Consider the following 16,424-nt stretch of genomic DNA (forward strand, 5'->3'; position numbering starts at 1 on the left):
TTCCAAGAGCGACCAGCCCATGGTGTTACCCTTTTACCCTAGAGTGTCCCTGCTGGGCTCTGTTTTCACCTACAATGTGTTTTTGTCTTCTGTGGAACAGCGTAGCAGTATATCAAAGCAGAACTCGCTCCAAGCTGGAAGCAATTTATCATATCTTTGTGGCGGCGAGACACGAGTTCCTTTATGGTTGCAGTCTTCAGAGGACATGGAACAATGCTCAAAAGGTACCGTGACCTGAAACCTCTGCTGCTCTCTGTCATGGCTCTGAGGTTACACTGCTTTAGTGTTTACTCCTCAGGTGAACTTACCTCCTTCCCCAGCACTGGCCTGCATTCCCTCGCGTAGTTTGCTTATTCAGCCTGCGCTTTGTGACACTTTCCTTGGGGAGTTTCTTGTCCTGCCCTGGGGGTGCATGCAGACAGCTCGTCTTTCTATTCCTTAAGTACTGATGGCCTGATCTCCACATGGGCTTATTCAACCAGGGACTCCTGGGGTGGGGTGTGCACAGCTCCCTATTTTTTTTAGGGCCAGAAAGGATTCTGATGCACATCCAAAATGCACTGTGCTCAGGGCGAGCGGGTGAACCAAAGGGAGGTCCCCCACGAAACAGGTGCTCTCTATCATGGATGCACACTGGAGTCCCCAGAAGGGCTTCCAAAAGGCAGGCACACCCATGCCGGGCCCTCCTCCAGAAGGGCCTCTCCAGTTGGTGTGGAGTGGGCCTGGCATCGCTAGTGACTTTCAGTTCCCTGAGTGACTCTAATGAGGAGCCGGATGGAGAGCTCTTGCCCGAGGAAGCTCAGTGTCCTCAACCCTAAGTAGCTAAGAATTGCCCAGGGAACAAAGAAATACAGCAGTCACCAGCGGGATGCTGGGTGTTCTGATTCAGTTGCCTGGGGGTGGGACTCCGACATGTGTAATTTCAAAAATCCCCCCCAGCTGACTTTAAGGTGTTGCTGCAACTAGGAACCACTATTAGAGGACGATGCTAGGCAGTAGCCCTGAAAATTGCATTTTCTTTTGTTGAATGATATTTCCATACCTGGGGCCATATATGATAAGTTTTGCCCTCCCAGTAATTAACCGCTCTAGAGCTTCACCGGCAGCACTGGTCTGGCCTGCGAACTCAGTAGAAATGCAAATTCTCAGGCCCAACACAGAGAGTGAATCAGAAACCAGGAGTGGATCCCAACGACCCGTGGTTTAACAGGCTCTCCAAGTGATTCTGATGACACCAGAGTTTGAGAAGCGCTATCTTAATGCATTTGGGCTTTGATTTCTTGGCAGAAACAGCTTCTATCACCTAGTGACCCAGGAACTGGTTCGAGAATACCTTAGGTTCTTTTTAGATCAGTCTGCAGGGGATCATCAGGGTCCTCATGCAGGCCCATGATCAACCAAGTTATCTTTAAGACCAGTATGATCTTCACTAATCTAACTTGTACCGAGTCCTAATAAGTGGACAGTGACATCCTGTTATCATGTTATTAAAAATGATGATGATGATTTGTGCTTACAATGTGCCAACACTCTCAAAGCACAGTGCATAGATGAGCTCATTTAACTCACAACTATCCTGTGAGCTAGGTGTGTAATTATCCCCATTTTCCAGATGAGGAAACTGAGGCACAAAGCAGTTATAGAATTTGCCCCAAGACTCACAGTTCATTAAGTGGATTCAGAAGGAAGCAGCCTGGGTCTCCAGACCCATGCCTTTACCCATGATAGTCTATTGCCTCTCCTATAAAAAAGGAAGTCAGATTTCCTGCCCTTACAGATGTACATCAGATATGGATACATGAGAAAAGTAGCTGGTAGCAGCACAGCGAAGGCTGAATGCCCAGAGGAGTGCCCCTGAATCTGCCCTTTGCTCTTCTCCCACAGACCTGGCACACTGCCATTCCTGCCTGGTGGAAATGAGCCAGCTCCTCCAAAGCATGGACGTCCTGCACCGGACGTATTCGGCGCCCGCCATCAACGCCATCCAGGTTAGCCAGGTCCCTCTCCTCCTTGCATTCCCACTCTCTTCTGCCTTCCTTTCTCCTCCCCGCCCTTCGCTAACAGTGGGATGCTGTCTAGTCAGGTGCGTTGGCAAGTTCAAGGGGATGGAAGTGGTCACTTTGCTGTGTGTTTTCCCCCATTGGTTTGGTGGACTTTATTGTCTGTGCTCTCTTTCCCATTTTGAAACCAAGGGTGGAGCTTTTGAAAGTCCCAAAAAGGAGAAAAGATCACACAGGAGGTGGCGGTCCCGAGCTATTGGCAAAGATGCTAAAGGAACACTACAGGTAACCATTGCTTCCCCACGGGCTGGATTCCTCATTGGCCCTTCTCCACACCCCAAATGCTGGGGGCTACTTGAACTCAAGTAGGAGAATAGACAAGTGGATGTTCCAGCTATTCTCTCAAATATCCTGTGCAGAAAGATGAATTCAACCTCTTAGGTTTTCTGGACACTAGAATAGGCATGTAATAGATACTGGGTGAGGGAAAATAGTGTGAGGTTGGAGGGACAGAGCCGTTCCTGGGACTTGGGTTTCTCCTGCTTGAATGCTGAGCCTGCCTGCCATGCCCCTGCTTGGGTGGGCATTCTGACCCGCCCCTTCTGCTGCTTCGCGGACTCCTCATCCCTCTGAGCCCGCTGGCTGGAGTTTCTGGGTACAGGACCTATGCAGACACTTTTTGCCTCTTGTCTCCACTTTCCCCTCAGATGTTTACTGTGTCTCACTAGGTGCGGACTTTCCCAATACACAGTTCAGCCAGAGGCCGAGGTCTGCAGCTGGGCCATTGCATGTTAGATTGCAACATTATTAGGGTCCAAATAAATCAGGAAGTTACAGATAAGTCACCTTCTACATTCTTGCAGACTCCTTGGCTTGAGGCAGTTTCTGGGTTGAACTAAATAAAAATGATTTGGGTACAAATATGTGAGAAATTAATTCATTTTCTAGAAGCACCAGGAGCAAATTACAAAAGAACACACATTTTTAAACCTATCCATTATAACAACCTAGACACCGGGTGATCATGGCTGGGAAGAAGGAACTGAGTATAAGTGAGCAAGAACCTGGCAGCATCAGTGGTCATTTTCAACCTATAGCTTTAATGCTTTCCTCATTTCCCAAGAAAACAGCAGCCTCCCCTCAACTGAGGTTTGACTCTCCATGGTTTGTTTCCCATGGTCAACTGTGGTCCAAAAACCCTAAATAGAAAATGCCAGAAATAAACAATTCATAAGTTTTAAATTGCATGCCCATATGATTCAGTGCTGTGCAGGGTTTCGGGCATTCACTGGGAGGTCTTTTAACATATCCCCGCAGATAAGGACAGGCTGCTCACATGTAATGTCTCACGCATTTGTATTTTTCCAAGAAGCCAGCGCAATTTGGAAAATGCTTTCCTGAATTTTCATTCATTTTTCTTAAAAGTAACCATTCCATAGAAAGACTTTCCTATGTATAGTCCTTTTCTTACTACTTTCCAGAAACAAGTAAATATTCGAAGCAATTTGCATCTGAAAAGAAATATCTCCTTTTGGTATCACTGCAGGTCCCTAAGCCCTTCTCTGGCCCACAAAGACTGCATTCTTCCAACCCTAATTTGTCAACACTAGATTTTGGAGAAGAGAAAAATTATTCTGATGGTTCTGAAACCTCCTCTGAGTTTTCTAAAATGCAGGAAGATCTGTGTCGTATTGCCCATAAAGGTGAGTGAGTTTTCTTTGTTTCTAAGGTGTCTGATGAAAATGTTAAATGCATACCTGAATGTAGGCTGTCCTTGGAGAGGGGGCCTTAGTTGGTTAATTTACTGATCTATTGAGATTTTAGGCCACCCAATTTTCATCTTATTTTATGTCCCTGGGAATAGGGAGTGTATTGGCAAAAAGGTTTTTTTTGTTTTTGTTTTGTTTTTTTAAAACATCACCCTTAAGGGAAATAGTGGGAGCATTAGGTATAATTTAAGAGCTGAGCAATTTATATGCAGCTGTTGGGGGTGGAAATTGGTACTGTTCTGGAGGATGATATGACATTACGTTTCAACTTAAAAAATCTGCCTATTCAGTAACTCCACTCTAAAGAATTCATTTGTAGGAATTAACTTAAAATGTATTCAAATGAAGATATTCATCGTAGCACTGTGTATAAATCAAAAATTAGAAATAGATGTTCAACGTCATTAGCCATTAGGGAAATGCAAATTAAAAACCATGATATTACCACACACCTATAAGAATAGCTAACATTAAAAAAAAAAATACTGACAGTACCAAATGCTGGTGAGAATACAGAGAAACTGGATCTCTCCTACATTACTGGTGGCAATGCAAGATGGTACAGCCACTGTGTATAAGTTTGGCAATTTTATATAAAAATAAGCATACCATGCAACCCAATATTCACATTCCCGGGCCTTTATCCCAGAGAAAATATAAACTCAAGTCCACAAAAATACCGGTACACAAATGGTCAGAGCAAGTTTATTTGTATTAGTCAAAAACTGGAACAACCCAAATGTTCTTCAGCAGGTAAACGGTTAAACAAATGGTGGTACATCCTTACAATAGAATACTACTCAGCCATGAAAAGGAGCAGACTGTGGTTATGCACAAGAAGTTGAAGGGGTCTCAAGGACATTAGGCTGACTGAAAATAGTCAATCTTGAAAGGTTACGTAGCGTATGGTTTCACTTACTAACAGTTTTGAAGTGATAAAATGATAGAGATAGAGAAGAGATTAGCGGCTGTCAGAGGTTACAGACAGGGAGGAGAGAAAGGGGAAAGTATGGGTGTGACTTTAAAGGTTAGTAAGAGGGAACTTGGTGGTGATGCAAAGTTCTGTATCCTGATTCTGCTGGTGGTTCATGAATCTACACATGTGATAAACTTACATTGACCTATATGTGCACATGTATACACAAACAGGAGCGTGTGAAACTGGTGGAATCCGAATGAGAGCTCTCAGTTATCCCAAAGTCGGTTTCTTGGCTTCGCTATTGTACCGTAGTTATGTATGACATTAACCACCCTGGGAACCTGGATATAGGGTGTCCAGGACTTCTCTGTGTTGTTTTTGTAACTTCCTGGGAGACAATAATGATTTCAAAATAGAAAGTTTAAAAAAATTAGAAATAACCTAAATGCCCCACAATCGAGGGGCTGGATTTTTTAAATGTAATGGAATCGCATGACAGAATAGTCAATAGCCACATAACAATTAATAGCTACCTTATTTCGAGCTCAGAGCCGTCTGTGAGGTGAAGCACTTTACATGTGCTGTTTCATTAATTCTAGCAACGACCTATGGAGTAGGTATTGCTGACGTCTCCATTACACAGATAAGAAACCTGAGGCTTAGAGAAGACAAAGAACTCCCTGAAGTTCACATGGTGGAAAACAGCCAACCTGAGACTTGAATCCTAACCGGCCTGACCCCAGAATCTGGGCTTCTCACCTGGTGTCTCATTGCCCTTACAGATGGGGTAGTCAGGGTTATTTTTATAGAGATAGAAAGATGTTCATAGCATATCGTTGAGTGAAAATATAAGGCCACAAAACAACCCATAGATATGATCCCAATTTTTCAGAAGAAATGCACTATATAAACGTGGTATACATAGACATACTCCAAAGTCAGGAAGGAGATACACCAGCATTTTCATGGTGGAGGCTGAAGTAATAACTACTTATTACCTTGTTTGTGCTTTATCTCTTTTATTTCATATATTAATCATTTTTAAAGGAGAAAATGGGTGAACATTTTTTAAATGGGAGCGCTGTGCTTGCTGGAGGAAAGAAGACATTCCCTCCGTTGCCTTGCTCTCCTAGGCCTGCATTTCTCTTCCTTCCCATTACTGATTCTGTCCGCTCTTTTCCCTCACCCTGCACAGCTAAAACATGTGGGCTATGAGGAAGCCATTTTTTGCTCTTTGCAATTCCCACCTCAGACTCTTGCCCACCTTCTCATTAGAACTTTGTCTGCGCCTTGCAGTGCTGATATATGACCCATCTGTGAAATGGGTGGAATTACCACCCCAGTCCTTTAAAGCTCTTCACACATCCCCTTGTATGTTCTCTGCTCTTAAAGGATCAGTTATAGTTAGGGCATGGCATGTTAGGTTTGGAGGGAAGAAATGCTTGTAAAACACCATTACTTTTCAATAACATGAACTGACATTTTGCAAACAGGAAAACACTTCTCCTGGCAGAAGGGAAGCAGCCTGGCTTTGACCTACACTGAGGAAGCTGTTCCCTCAGCAGAGAAGGAGCTGCCACGTTGAGTTGATCCATTGACCTCGTCCCCCTGCAGAGACTCAGCCTCGCAGGCTGTCTCAAATGGCCTCAGCCAGCTGTTCTGCCTTTCGGGCTTTGCAAAAGCCAGCTGGCTGCAGAGCTGCCACACACCTAGATGAGGTCAAGGTTTGTGCTCTCGGTAGGGACCAGGTGCACTTATCCTACAAGAGCCAGCACCTGGAGGGCTTTGCAGACAGTGACTTCCATAGCGAGTCTAATGAGCCTTGGTCCCTTCCTGCGGTATTAACACCCACACAGAGACTACAGGGTCTCCTGGAGTCTCTTTATACAGGCTGTAACTCAGAGGCCTCGTGGGATGAAGACAGCTTTCAGATTGGCCCAGAATCCTGTGACCTTCATGTTTTCTCATGTCCATACATTTCTTCGGGCATAAGCCTGATTTTGTCACTGACACTTCCCATTGAACTCCCTTGACCATATTGCTAATTTATTGCCTATGATTCCAGAGCAGTTGAACTAAAGCCAAGAATTCTACTGATTTTGTAACCTACTACATACCCACTTTTTCTTCAACTTGATAAATACATTGGAATTCTCCCTGTGTTGTAGGAGTTAGAGCAAATGGTAGATAACCAATATATAACCATTGTAAAAAGTCCTTGTTATGTTTTATACCATAAATTTGATTTTTATGTTATATCTTTGAACTAATTCCCAATGGTTCATGTGTCCTAATATCTAAAAGTCATAAGTAATTTACATTGCATATATTAGCCATTATATTTCCCAAACTGTATTTTATGGAACACTTTACCCATAAAATGTTTTTAAAACCAGTGATCCAAAATGTCTGGAAAGCAGTGTTTACTCTGGTCCTCTTTGCAGTTATGTAAGAAACAATAACTATTAGAGGTCCTGATAAGTCATACAGCAATTCTATTAGCTTTGTTTTTTACTCTGTATTTAGCTTTGAATAATTTTCAGTGTTACTTGGGAAATTCTCCCCCTTCCTACTCAAACAGCTATTGGCTACTATCACTATGGAACTAAAATTCCCTAAAAACATACTGCAGGAGACACTGTCAATAGCAAGCCTTTTTGGAGCTAGCGCTCTACACTGGCTGGGTCGAGACAGGTGCCACATCTGACGGACTAGCTGTGGGACTTCGACCTTATGGGGCCTCTCTGGGCCTCAGCTGCCGTGGCTGTTAAAAGTCGTAAAATAGTTGCGCTGACTCTTTTTGCTCTCTAACTTTGTAATGGTCTTCCACGGTTAATTATTTTTCACTGCATAGAAATAATTCACACCGTTGCTTCTTGTTACAAGGTTATTTTATGAGCGAGTGTCCTATTAGTAATAGAAACAGAAATGACTGAACTTGGTGAGCAAATTTAGGATAGAAAATCAAGGAATAGTGTAGGACTGGGGTCAGGGTGCTCCACGTCGAAGTGGAAGCTCACATTCTCCCTTGGAAGGGAAAAAAATGAGGTTTACATTGACCATGAAAAGTCAGTTGTATGATACCTATGGCATTCTGTTCTGCCGGAAGCTCGACCCATGTCCCACTCTCTCAGTATAGCGACGGGTCTGAGAAATGGCTAAAGAGAGTCTGGGAAAGAGATGAGTAAATCAGAGATGCCAGAATCGCCTTCTGATGTTTGAAAACCCCAGGAAAGAGGAGGTAACACTGTTTGCCAATGAGGAGTCACCGGGATAAATGGCTACTGAGGAGTAATTTGTTACCCCAGAAGGGTGGACTGCTTCAGGAGACAGAAAATGCTCTGAGAAGTGGACCCAAAGGCCATTTAACAAGGACATTTGCAGGTGGAGAGCTGCTGGTCATTCTACGTGGTGGTAGCCTTCACCGTCATTGAAGTTCTTTGTAGTTGGGAGCATCTAAGACTTTTCACGTGGTCTTGTTGATTATCAGATATCCATTGATGTGATACACCCATTTACCTTTCTTTTTCTCTAGCATTATCTTAGAGATTAATAAGGAAACACTCTTGCCACAGAGAGGATTCCTGCCTGACCTCTGAGATTTTGTGCCTTTAGCAATTAACATAAATATAATTTCCTGTGACCAGCCTTTAATCATTGCTCTGTGTGTCCTAGGCCATCAGGCTGCTGTGGAGGACTATTTTAATGCCCCCCCGAGTGAGCCTAAGCAGTCATTGAAGAAATTTGGTGCATGGAGGTCTGGGCTTCTGAGCCCTTTTGTCGGGTGACTTAGAAAGTGCTTTACACCATAAAATTAAAGATGGTGACTATGCCCTGGCCAGTGTGGCTCAGTGGCTTACAGTATTGTCCCATAAACCGAAAGGTTATGGGTTTGATTCCTGGTCAGGGCATGTACCTAGGTTGTGAGTTCAGTCCCAGGTAGGGGAGTGGATGGGAGGCACCTGACTGACGTTTCTTTCTCCCTCCCTTCCCCGCCTTCTCTCTCTCTCTCTCTCTCTGTCTCTCTCTCTCTCCCCCTCTCTCTCCCTGTCTCTCTAATAAATAAATAAATAAGTGAATATATGAGGTTCTTTCTGCTTACTTGATGCTCACCACAGTCTTGTCAACTATAGATTTTGAACCAAATGGTGCACGTTCTGCCAGTTAAAAAATTTTCATAGGAATCCTCCAGTTTGGTTGAGTGCCTAGCGGTAGTGCAGGCCATCTGAAAGCCCTGGGAATTGATTCAGTGAAGTGGCAACCAGCTGAGTGCCACATTTATTTAATTTAGAGCAATAAATAAGACAGTGGAAAGAGCTGGGTCTTATTTTTGCAATTAGGTAAGGTGATGAATGTTAACTAGACTTGCTGTGGTGATCATTTTGCACTGTGTACAAATATTGAACCATTTTGTTGTACACCTGAAACTAATGTTATGTTATTCATTATACCTCAATCTTAAAAAGAAAGGAATCCTAATAATAAACGAAAGGAACTTAAAAATAACGGCAGTGAAGCGACATCCCCCAGGCACCTGCTCAGCAGGGCGATGTGTTCCGTGGACTTGCACGGGCCGGGAGTGCCTGTCCGACAGGCGTGAGAGGCAGCGGCTTCACTGGGGGCCTGTCGCTTTCCAGCTGAGTCTGCTCTTCCACCGCTCAGTAGGCTCTGGTCAGTCCCTCAGTCATAGAACCTCTGCCCTGCATGCAGTTACTTATAGGTGTTGTCCTGGCAACGGACTAAAGCGTCCTCCTACGGCTGCTGCCCATATTCCAGGAGACCACAGTCACCACCATTTGCACTGTCCTGTGTTTTCTTCCCTCGCCATCACTATTATTATTGCAGTGTCATTTGTTATTTATTATATGTTCTGCATTGGGTTAGTGCTTTACTCACATTATCTATCAATCCCTTAATGATCTTAGGAAGTAAATGCTATTATTATCCCCATCTATAGATGAGGAAACTGGGGTTCAGACTCATTGTCCACTTGTCCATAGTCATACAATGAGGAAAGGATGGCGCTGGAGCCCACACTCCATGGTCACTCTGTGGGGCTGCCCACTCTTCGGCTTAACCGAATCCTTTAAAGAGTTGAGTGTGTTCCATAGACGTTATTAGAAAATGCAGTACCTACTGACCCTTGACCTGTCTTGTGTAGGCAGAAGCAGCATAATTTGTGTGTTTTTTAACAAATTGCTCATTTGTACTATGACCGTGAAGATGCTCTAAATCTCTTGCTGAACACCACAGCCTCAGACAATTTCAGTGACAACCTATAGAAAGGTTCAGTTGTCCTCGTGGTTGTGAAGTGAAAGAAGACAGCCAATAATGCTTATGTGGTTTCTGTGATACTACATAGGCCACTCTTGAATAGCTATCTCTAAAAAATCCAAACCCATGGAATTTAATAATATACCAGGCCATTGGAGAAGTATGTCTCTTTCCTTCTTCCTGCCCTTCTAAAACAAAGTATAATCAAGGAGATTGGAAAGATAATATTCAGATGTGATGTCCATCACCAATAATTTAGATGGCACTTTCCTCATTTGTAGGAGGTAATCTGCATTCTGTGATCAGTGCCCGATGAATTTTTTGCTGTATGTGTTAATGGGTGTTTTAAGTTGATTTTGTTGGGGTGATATTGGTTAATAAAACCATACAGGTTTCAAGCGTACAGCTTTATAACACGTCATTTGCATACTGCGCTGTGTGCTCGGCACCCAAAGTCAAGTCTCCTCTGCCACCGTTTATCCCCACTTTGCCCTCTTCTCCCTCCTTCCATCCCCCCTTCTCTCAACGTGCTGTTGTCTGTGTCTGTGTGTTCTTTTTATAATCCCTTCACTTTTTGCACCCAAGCCCCCAACTGCCCTCCCCTCTGACAGCTTCTCTTCTATGTATTTATGATCCTGTTCCTATTTTGTTTTTTACGTTATTTTGTTCATTAGATTCCACATATACGTGAAATCAATCATGTGGTCCTTGTCTTTCTCTCACTGGCTTATTTCACTTAGCCTAATACTCTCCAGGTCCATCCATGCTGTTGCAAAAGGTAAGATTTCTTTTTCACTGCTGAGGAGTATTCCATTGTGTAAATGTACCACAGCTTTTTTTTGTCCACTCATCTATTGATGGGCACTTCAGCTGCTTAAACGTCAGTGCTGAAATCTGAGTGCCTAGCAGTGCTTAGCTCTCATTGTAACTGAATGCTCACGGAAGTGAGCACAGTGGCTAACTGCCAGGCTTGGGGGCAGGGGGTTTCTGGGTCAAGCTTCTGGGAAGACTAACAAGGAAGAGGGTAGGTAGCACCTTCTATATTTTGAAATAATGTCAAACTTACCCACAGGTTGCAAGAATAATACAAATAACTCTTATATATACTTTACCGAAATTCACCATTTTTAGTATTTTGCCACACTTATTTTACTTCTTTCTACACACATCCACATGCACGTGTGCCTATTTTTCTGAACTGTGAGAGTAGGAATCCTATGTCATGCCTTTTTTATGCATTTATACCATAGTGTATATTTCCTAAGAATAGGGATATCCTTAACCACAGTTCAGTTATAAAATCCAGGAAACTCAGCATTGAAACAGTACTGTTACCTATTCTACCTCCTTATTCAAATGTTGTCAGTTACCCCAATAACGTCCTTTAAGAGCACTTTCCCCCTTCAGAACAGGGTCTAGTCCATGGTCATATATTGCACGCAATTGTCATGCTTGTTTCGTCTTCTTTAATTGGTAACAGTTCCTCAGGCTTCTTTCTTTCTCTTTAATAAAATTGACCTGTAGGCCAACTTTTAAAAATAGGATGTTCCTTACTCGGGGTTGTCTGATGTTTCCTCATGGTCATACTCAGAGTGCCTGTCCCTGGCCTGCATCCAACACAAGTGACAGAGTGCCTTTTTCAGGGTGTTTCACCCCAAGTACCACGAAGCCCGGCGGACTCTTGCTGGTGATTAATTTTGGTCACCTAGTTAAGGTGCTGTTTAGTTCCTCTACTGCACTGTTACTGTTTTTACCCCGAGAACCAATGAACTTTGTTTTCAAACATTTCTAGTCTTAAAAGCAAAACTAAATGTTAATAAGAATCCAAAAGTATAGTCCTTTCAGATGTCAAATATCCTGACAATAAGTCATAAAAGTATTGAATTTTATAATGGGTAGGTGCTTTATAATTTTATAAATTATTGCAACAAATTTATGAAGTACCCACCTACTATAAAATGCTATTTTAAAAAAATTAATAGGCTTTAGTTTTTTAGAGCAGTTTTAGGTTCACAGCAAAATTGAGCTTATAAAGTACAGGGCTACCATATACAACCCCCCCGGCCCCTCCCACACATATACAGCCCCTTCCGCTATCAACACCCCACCAGAGTGGGCCATTTGTTACAATCAATAAGCCTACACTGACTCGTCATTATCACCCAGGGTCCATAGGTTACCTTAGGGTTCCCTCCTGGTGGTGTACATTCTAGAAGTGTTTTTAAAAAGTCAATTTAGAATGTATCTTTCCTGTACTCAAAATATCCAGGGCTGTTACTTTTCAAAGTTCTTTTAGAAGAAATACATCTCTCTCTATCTTGTTTGTAATCATGCCTCTTCCTTCATTTCTTTTTATAATGATTATATCTTTATAGTTTACTGCACTTTACGGTCAGCTTTTAATACCATATCAGCGGAGAGAGAGAAACTGAAGCAGCTGATGGAGCAGGATGTCTCGTCCCCGTCTGCCCAGGTCATTGGTCTGAAGCGCGCCCTGTCGTCCGTAAGTGCCACGTCTGTGTACGGAAATGCCTGACAATGGGTCCTGGCTCATGAATTTTCTATATTTTGCATCTCCTTGGTTGTGTTGAAAATTCATCCAAATTTGTTGGAAAACAAATTATCCAAATTATATTCTAGACTTTCATCAGATCTTCTTATTCTAAAGACCAGAACTAAGCCCACCCCAAGTCTTATTAGTAGCTAGTATTTTATTGAGCATAAGATACTTCAGGTTTGGTTTCCTCTCTTTATCTTGACTTTTCTGTTTCTGTAAAGCTTTTGTTGTGTGTTTGTGTGTGTCTGACAGACATTGGTTTGCTGATGCTTACAACATTCTGACAGTTGTGCCTAAGACTTCACAAGCGTAAACCGACTTTCCAAATAACAGGCAGTAGAGCAAAATTTTAATTCCCCTCTTCTCTGCTGCACAGCACCGATTCTGTTTACCATTCTTCCAAAGACGTGAATATTACAGTGGTACCTCGGTACTCGTTGTTATTTCGTTCCTGAACTCGTGACAAGTGCCAGAACTGATGAGTACCAAACGAATTTTTCCCATAAGAAATTTTCTTTTGCGGGGCAGCATCATGACTCATACAAGTTCTAGCAGGTGCAACAAGCCCCAAGCAAGTGCTGACTGCTGAACTTTTTTTCTTGTCAAAATGTGACGAGTACCAGGTTTGATGAGGTCTGAAGCCGACGCGTACCGAGGTGTGACTGTATTTAATTTGATGCGATAGCACAAAACATTTAGCTTCCCTCTCCCCCCGCCACCTGTGGGCAGAGAGAGGTGAGTCATAGGCATTGAAGGTAACCTTCTGCCTGTGTGACAGCCGGGGAATCCCTGTCAAGCGCCAGACGTTTTTGAGGAAGCCATTCTGTCTTTCACTCTCTCTCTCCTTTTTTTCATCTACTCCAGTTTCTTCCTCGGAAGAGTCAGTCTCCATTGAAGGGCTTCTGGAACTCTAACTTTGAATGGCTAATGTTGTCTGGTTGCTACCTTTTTATCTACCAAAAAGCTAGAGAACTTTTAAAATAACATTCTTGATTTGCTCCTTCTTTTGCTTCTGCTTTGGATTTCCTATGGTAAAAGGAGAATGTGTGTGCACCTGTGAAATCTCCATCTGAAGAAACAATAAACTTGCTCTTTAGGCTTAGGGAGGGGACATGAATTCTAGGATCTTGTTTCCAGAAGCCAGCCAAGAGAGCTAGAACATACCCATTCACGTTTCCTGTCATCGTGTTACTGAGAAAGTGAAGTGATGCTCTTGGTGTAATGTTAATGGTAAATGCATTACCAGTAGTGCATATTATTATTGTACAATACTTAAGGAATATTCACTCAGTTGAACATTCCAAGTATGTCACCTTTGAAAGAAATAAGAAATGCAGTGATGTCTGCCATGAGGGACTCTGGGGTCTTCAAGGTCAGAGGTAGAAACACGCCCTTTTGGATTTAGTGGCCAGCCTCACGCTGGGCGCTAACTTGGTTTGAAAGAAGCACAGTGGTTCTTTTTTTTTTTTTTTTTTTCCAAATGGTAACAAAGCATTTCTTATCATTCCCAGCCGGTTGGCTTTCAGTGGTTTTAGAAGGCACCTCATTCTTACGGGCTCCCCAAGTCCCGTTCACTGTGGTCTTGCTCTCTCCTGCCTCCTTCCATGGAGTCTGGCCTCCTCTTGTTAACCTGCTTGTCTGTGGAGCCAGTGAGACGCATTTGGCCATCGCGTCCAGGCCCAAGTTGTCATCGCCTTCACTGAAGGATTCCCTCTCACCCCTGTTCAGGGCCTCGGAAACTTAAGCTACATCAAAACGAGCCTTTCCTTTTTGTCATGCATCCCCGATAGAGTCATCTCAGGGCTGTCAGCGTGGGTAGGTTGTGCTGTATTGCGGGCCTTGATATTTTTCTTTTTCTGCTGGTAGCCTGCAAGTAAAAAAGAAGCTAGTAAAATAACACATTTTTCAGAACATAGTAAGGTTCTAGCCATGGGTACATATTCTAGCCAGTTAGACTAGGATACCAGTGGCACATTGGCCAGAATAAAATAAATGTAGAGATTGTGGCTACTTGTAACAATCTCTATTCTGTGTGTTTAAGAAACCTGTACTCAGGGTTTCCTCAACAATGTTTGAGAATTTCCAAATAGCGCATTCCATCCCTGCGTGCTAACAAATAAAGCCCAAGTCCGTGCTTGAGACCCAGGCCGTGGATTAGACAGGGCCACGCCTGCTGTGTTCTCAGCAGGCAGGTGTGTGGGCGGGCCCTGGTGGGTGGGGAGGCTCCGAGGTCCCTGGGAGAGAATCGGGAAGACAGGCGGGGCGCAGGCAGCGGCTTGCGGGGCGGGGCGTGCGGGGGCTGATGGTGGGAGCGCCTGGGGAACAGTCGGGCGGACTCGTTCCTTCCCAAACACTGAGCACATGGAGGAGAGGGGATTGAGAAGCATGAAGGCCAGTTCCTTCCAGGTTGGGGGGCTGGGCTAGGAAGTCAGGCCAGGCCAGGGAGAGATAGAAGAGGCCGGGGGGCCCCCATGCGCTCCCATCTACACGCCCCCCACCATTGCCAGGGCCCTGGGTCTTACCCCTTATCCAGGTAAGTGAGTTTGTTTGTTTTTTTTAAATCAAATATCTTCATCATAAAGAATGAATAAAACAATCAACACCTGTATTTGGGAAACAATGAAACTAACCCTCCACAAAATTCTACTGTCCAAGATTCAATTCAACTGGCGTGATAATTAAATAACATTAAAATATGGCCAATCATAAGGGGTGAGGGCAGCATCTTTAAAAAAGATGAAAGAAGCTTAGACTCATTAGGGTGTGACTTGCTCAGAGACGACAGTAGCCCTCTGTATCCACAGGTTCCACATCCACGGATTTAGCCAACCAAGGATAGAAAACACTCTTTAAAAAATGTTACGTTATTGCTGGTGTGTACTATGTAGTGAGGTCTATGATGGTTGTGAGGGTTGCAATGGTCTGCACTGAACATACACAGACATTTTTCTTGTCATTATTCCCTAAACAGTACAGTATAACTGGATACTATTTACATAGCATTTATACTGTATTAAGTACTATAAGTAATCTAGAGATGATTTAAAGTATATGAGAGTTAGTGCGTAGGTTATATGCAAATACGTCCTAGCCATTTTATCAAAGGGCCGTGGGCATCCGTGGACTTTGGCATCAGTGGGGTCCCCTGGGGATACAGAGGGACACTGTGAACACAGCTGGGAAACCACTGGTCAGAATAAGGGCTGCAGGTGCCTGTGATTTCCTTCTAAAAGGAAAGCCTTACTAACCTCCCCGTCCGTCTCTGGAAATGAGATTAGAGAAGGGCCCTGTTTCCAGAGTTTACCATCTTTCGTTTTCCAGGCGTCTCAGAGCCGTACCTGTTGGATAGCACTCAAGGAACAAAGCCCAGGAAGTGCCCCCTCGGGGCGGTCACGCTGGGCCCACTTCGGTGCTTTCCTGAAACACTATTTTTAACATGTTCCAGGCCCTAGCACAAAACACAGATCTTAAAGAACGCTTACGCAGAATCCATGCTGAGTCTCTGCTCCTCGACCCCCCAGCTGCTGCCAGGTCGGCGGACAGTCTGGCAGAGGTGGGTAAGGCTCCTCCTCCGGTAATGTCTCCCTGGCCTCCCTGCCTCCCCGACAGAGGGCGGCCCGCGCCCACCGCCGCCCCACAGCGGCCCGGGCAGGCGCCCCGGATCCCAGGCTTTCCTGGCTCTGCTGCTCACTGCATTTTAAAAACTTCTTTCCCCGCTAGAACTCTTCTTCCCTTTGTGTTTCTTTCCCCCATTTTTCTCCTAAGTATCCCCTGTGTCACTAGGTATGGCTGCAGCAGAAGCTGTAGAGAGACAAACACTTTCTCCTGCTACTTCTGAAGAAACCCAAATCTCTCGGACCTTCGTTTCCTAGGTCCCTGCCGGCATCTTTTGCTCCCTCTGTGAG

General features: G+C 44.0%; 1 protein-coding gene across 7 annotated transcripts in view; it reads left to right on the top strand.

Annotated features, from left to right (window-relative positions):
• The window catches only part of OSBPL3 (oxysterol binding protein like 3), a 153,568-nt gene that overhangs the window by 102,883 nt on the left and 34,261 nt on the right, over nt 1-16,424 (top strand). For 4 of the 7 annotated variants that reach the window (XM_054564475.1, XM_054564480.1, XM_054564476.1 and 1 more), the window contains 6 exons: nt 101-224; nt 1,885-1,988; nt 2,193-2,285; nt 3,547-3,703; nt 12,338-12,465; nt 15,965-16,072. In XM_054564475.1, the coding sequence (XP_054420450.1) occupies nt 101-224; nt 1,885-1,988; nt 2,193-2,285; nt 3,547-3,703; nt 12,338-12,465; nt 15,965-16,072 (714 nt within the window). The remainder of the gene's footprint in view (nt 1-100; nt 225-1,884; nt 1,989-2,192; nt 2,286-3,546; nt 3,704-12,337; nt 12,466-15,964; nt 16,073-16,424) is intronic. The other 3 variants (XM_054564479.1, XM_054564478.1, XM_054564481.1) reach the window with 3 other exon arrangements.

This window comes from Pteronotus mesoamericanus, unplaced genomic scaffold, assembly GCF_021234165.1.
Source record: "Pteronotus mesoamericanus isolate MK-2021 breed Mesoamerican mustached bat unplaced genomic scaffold, CSHL_Meso_final scaffold_85, whole genome shotgun sequence".
Lineage (NCBI taxonomy): Eukaryota > Metazoa > Chordata > Mammalia > Chiroptera > Mormoopidae > Pteronotus > Pteronotus mesoamericanus.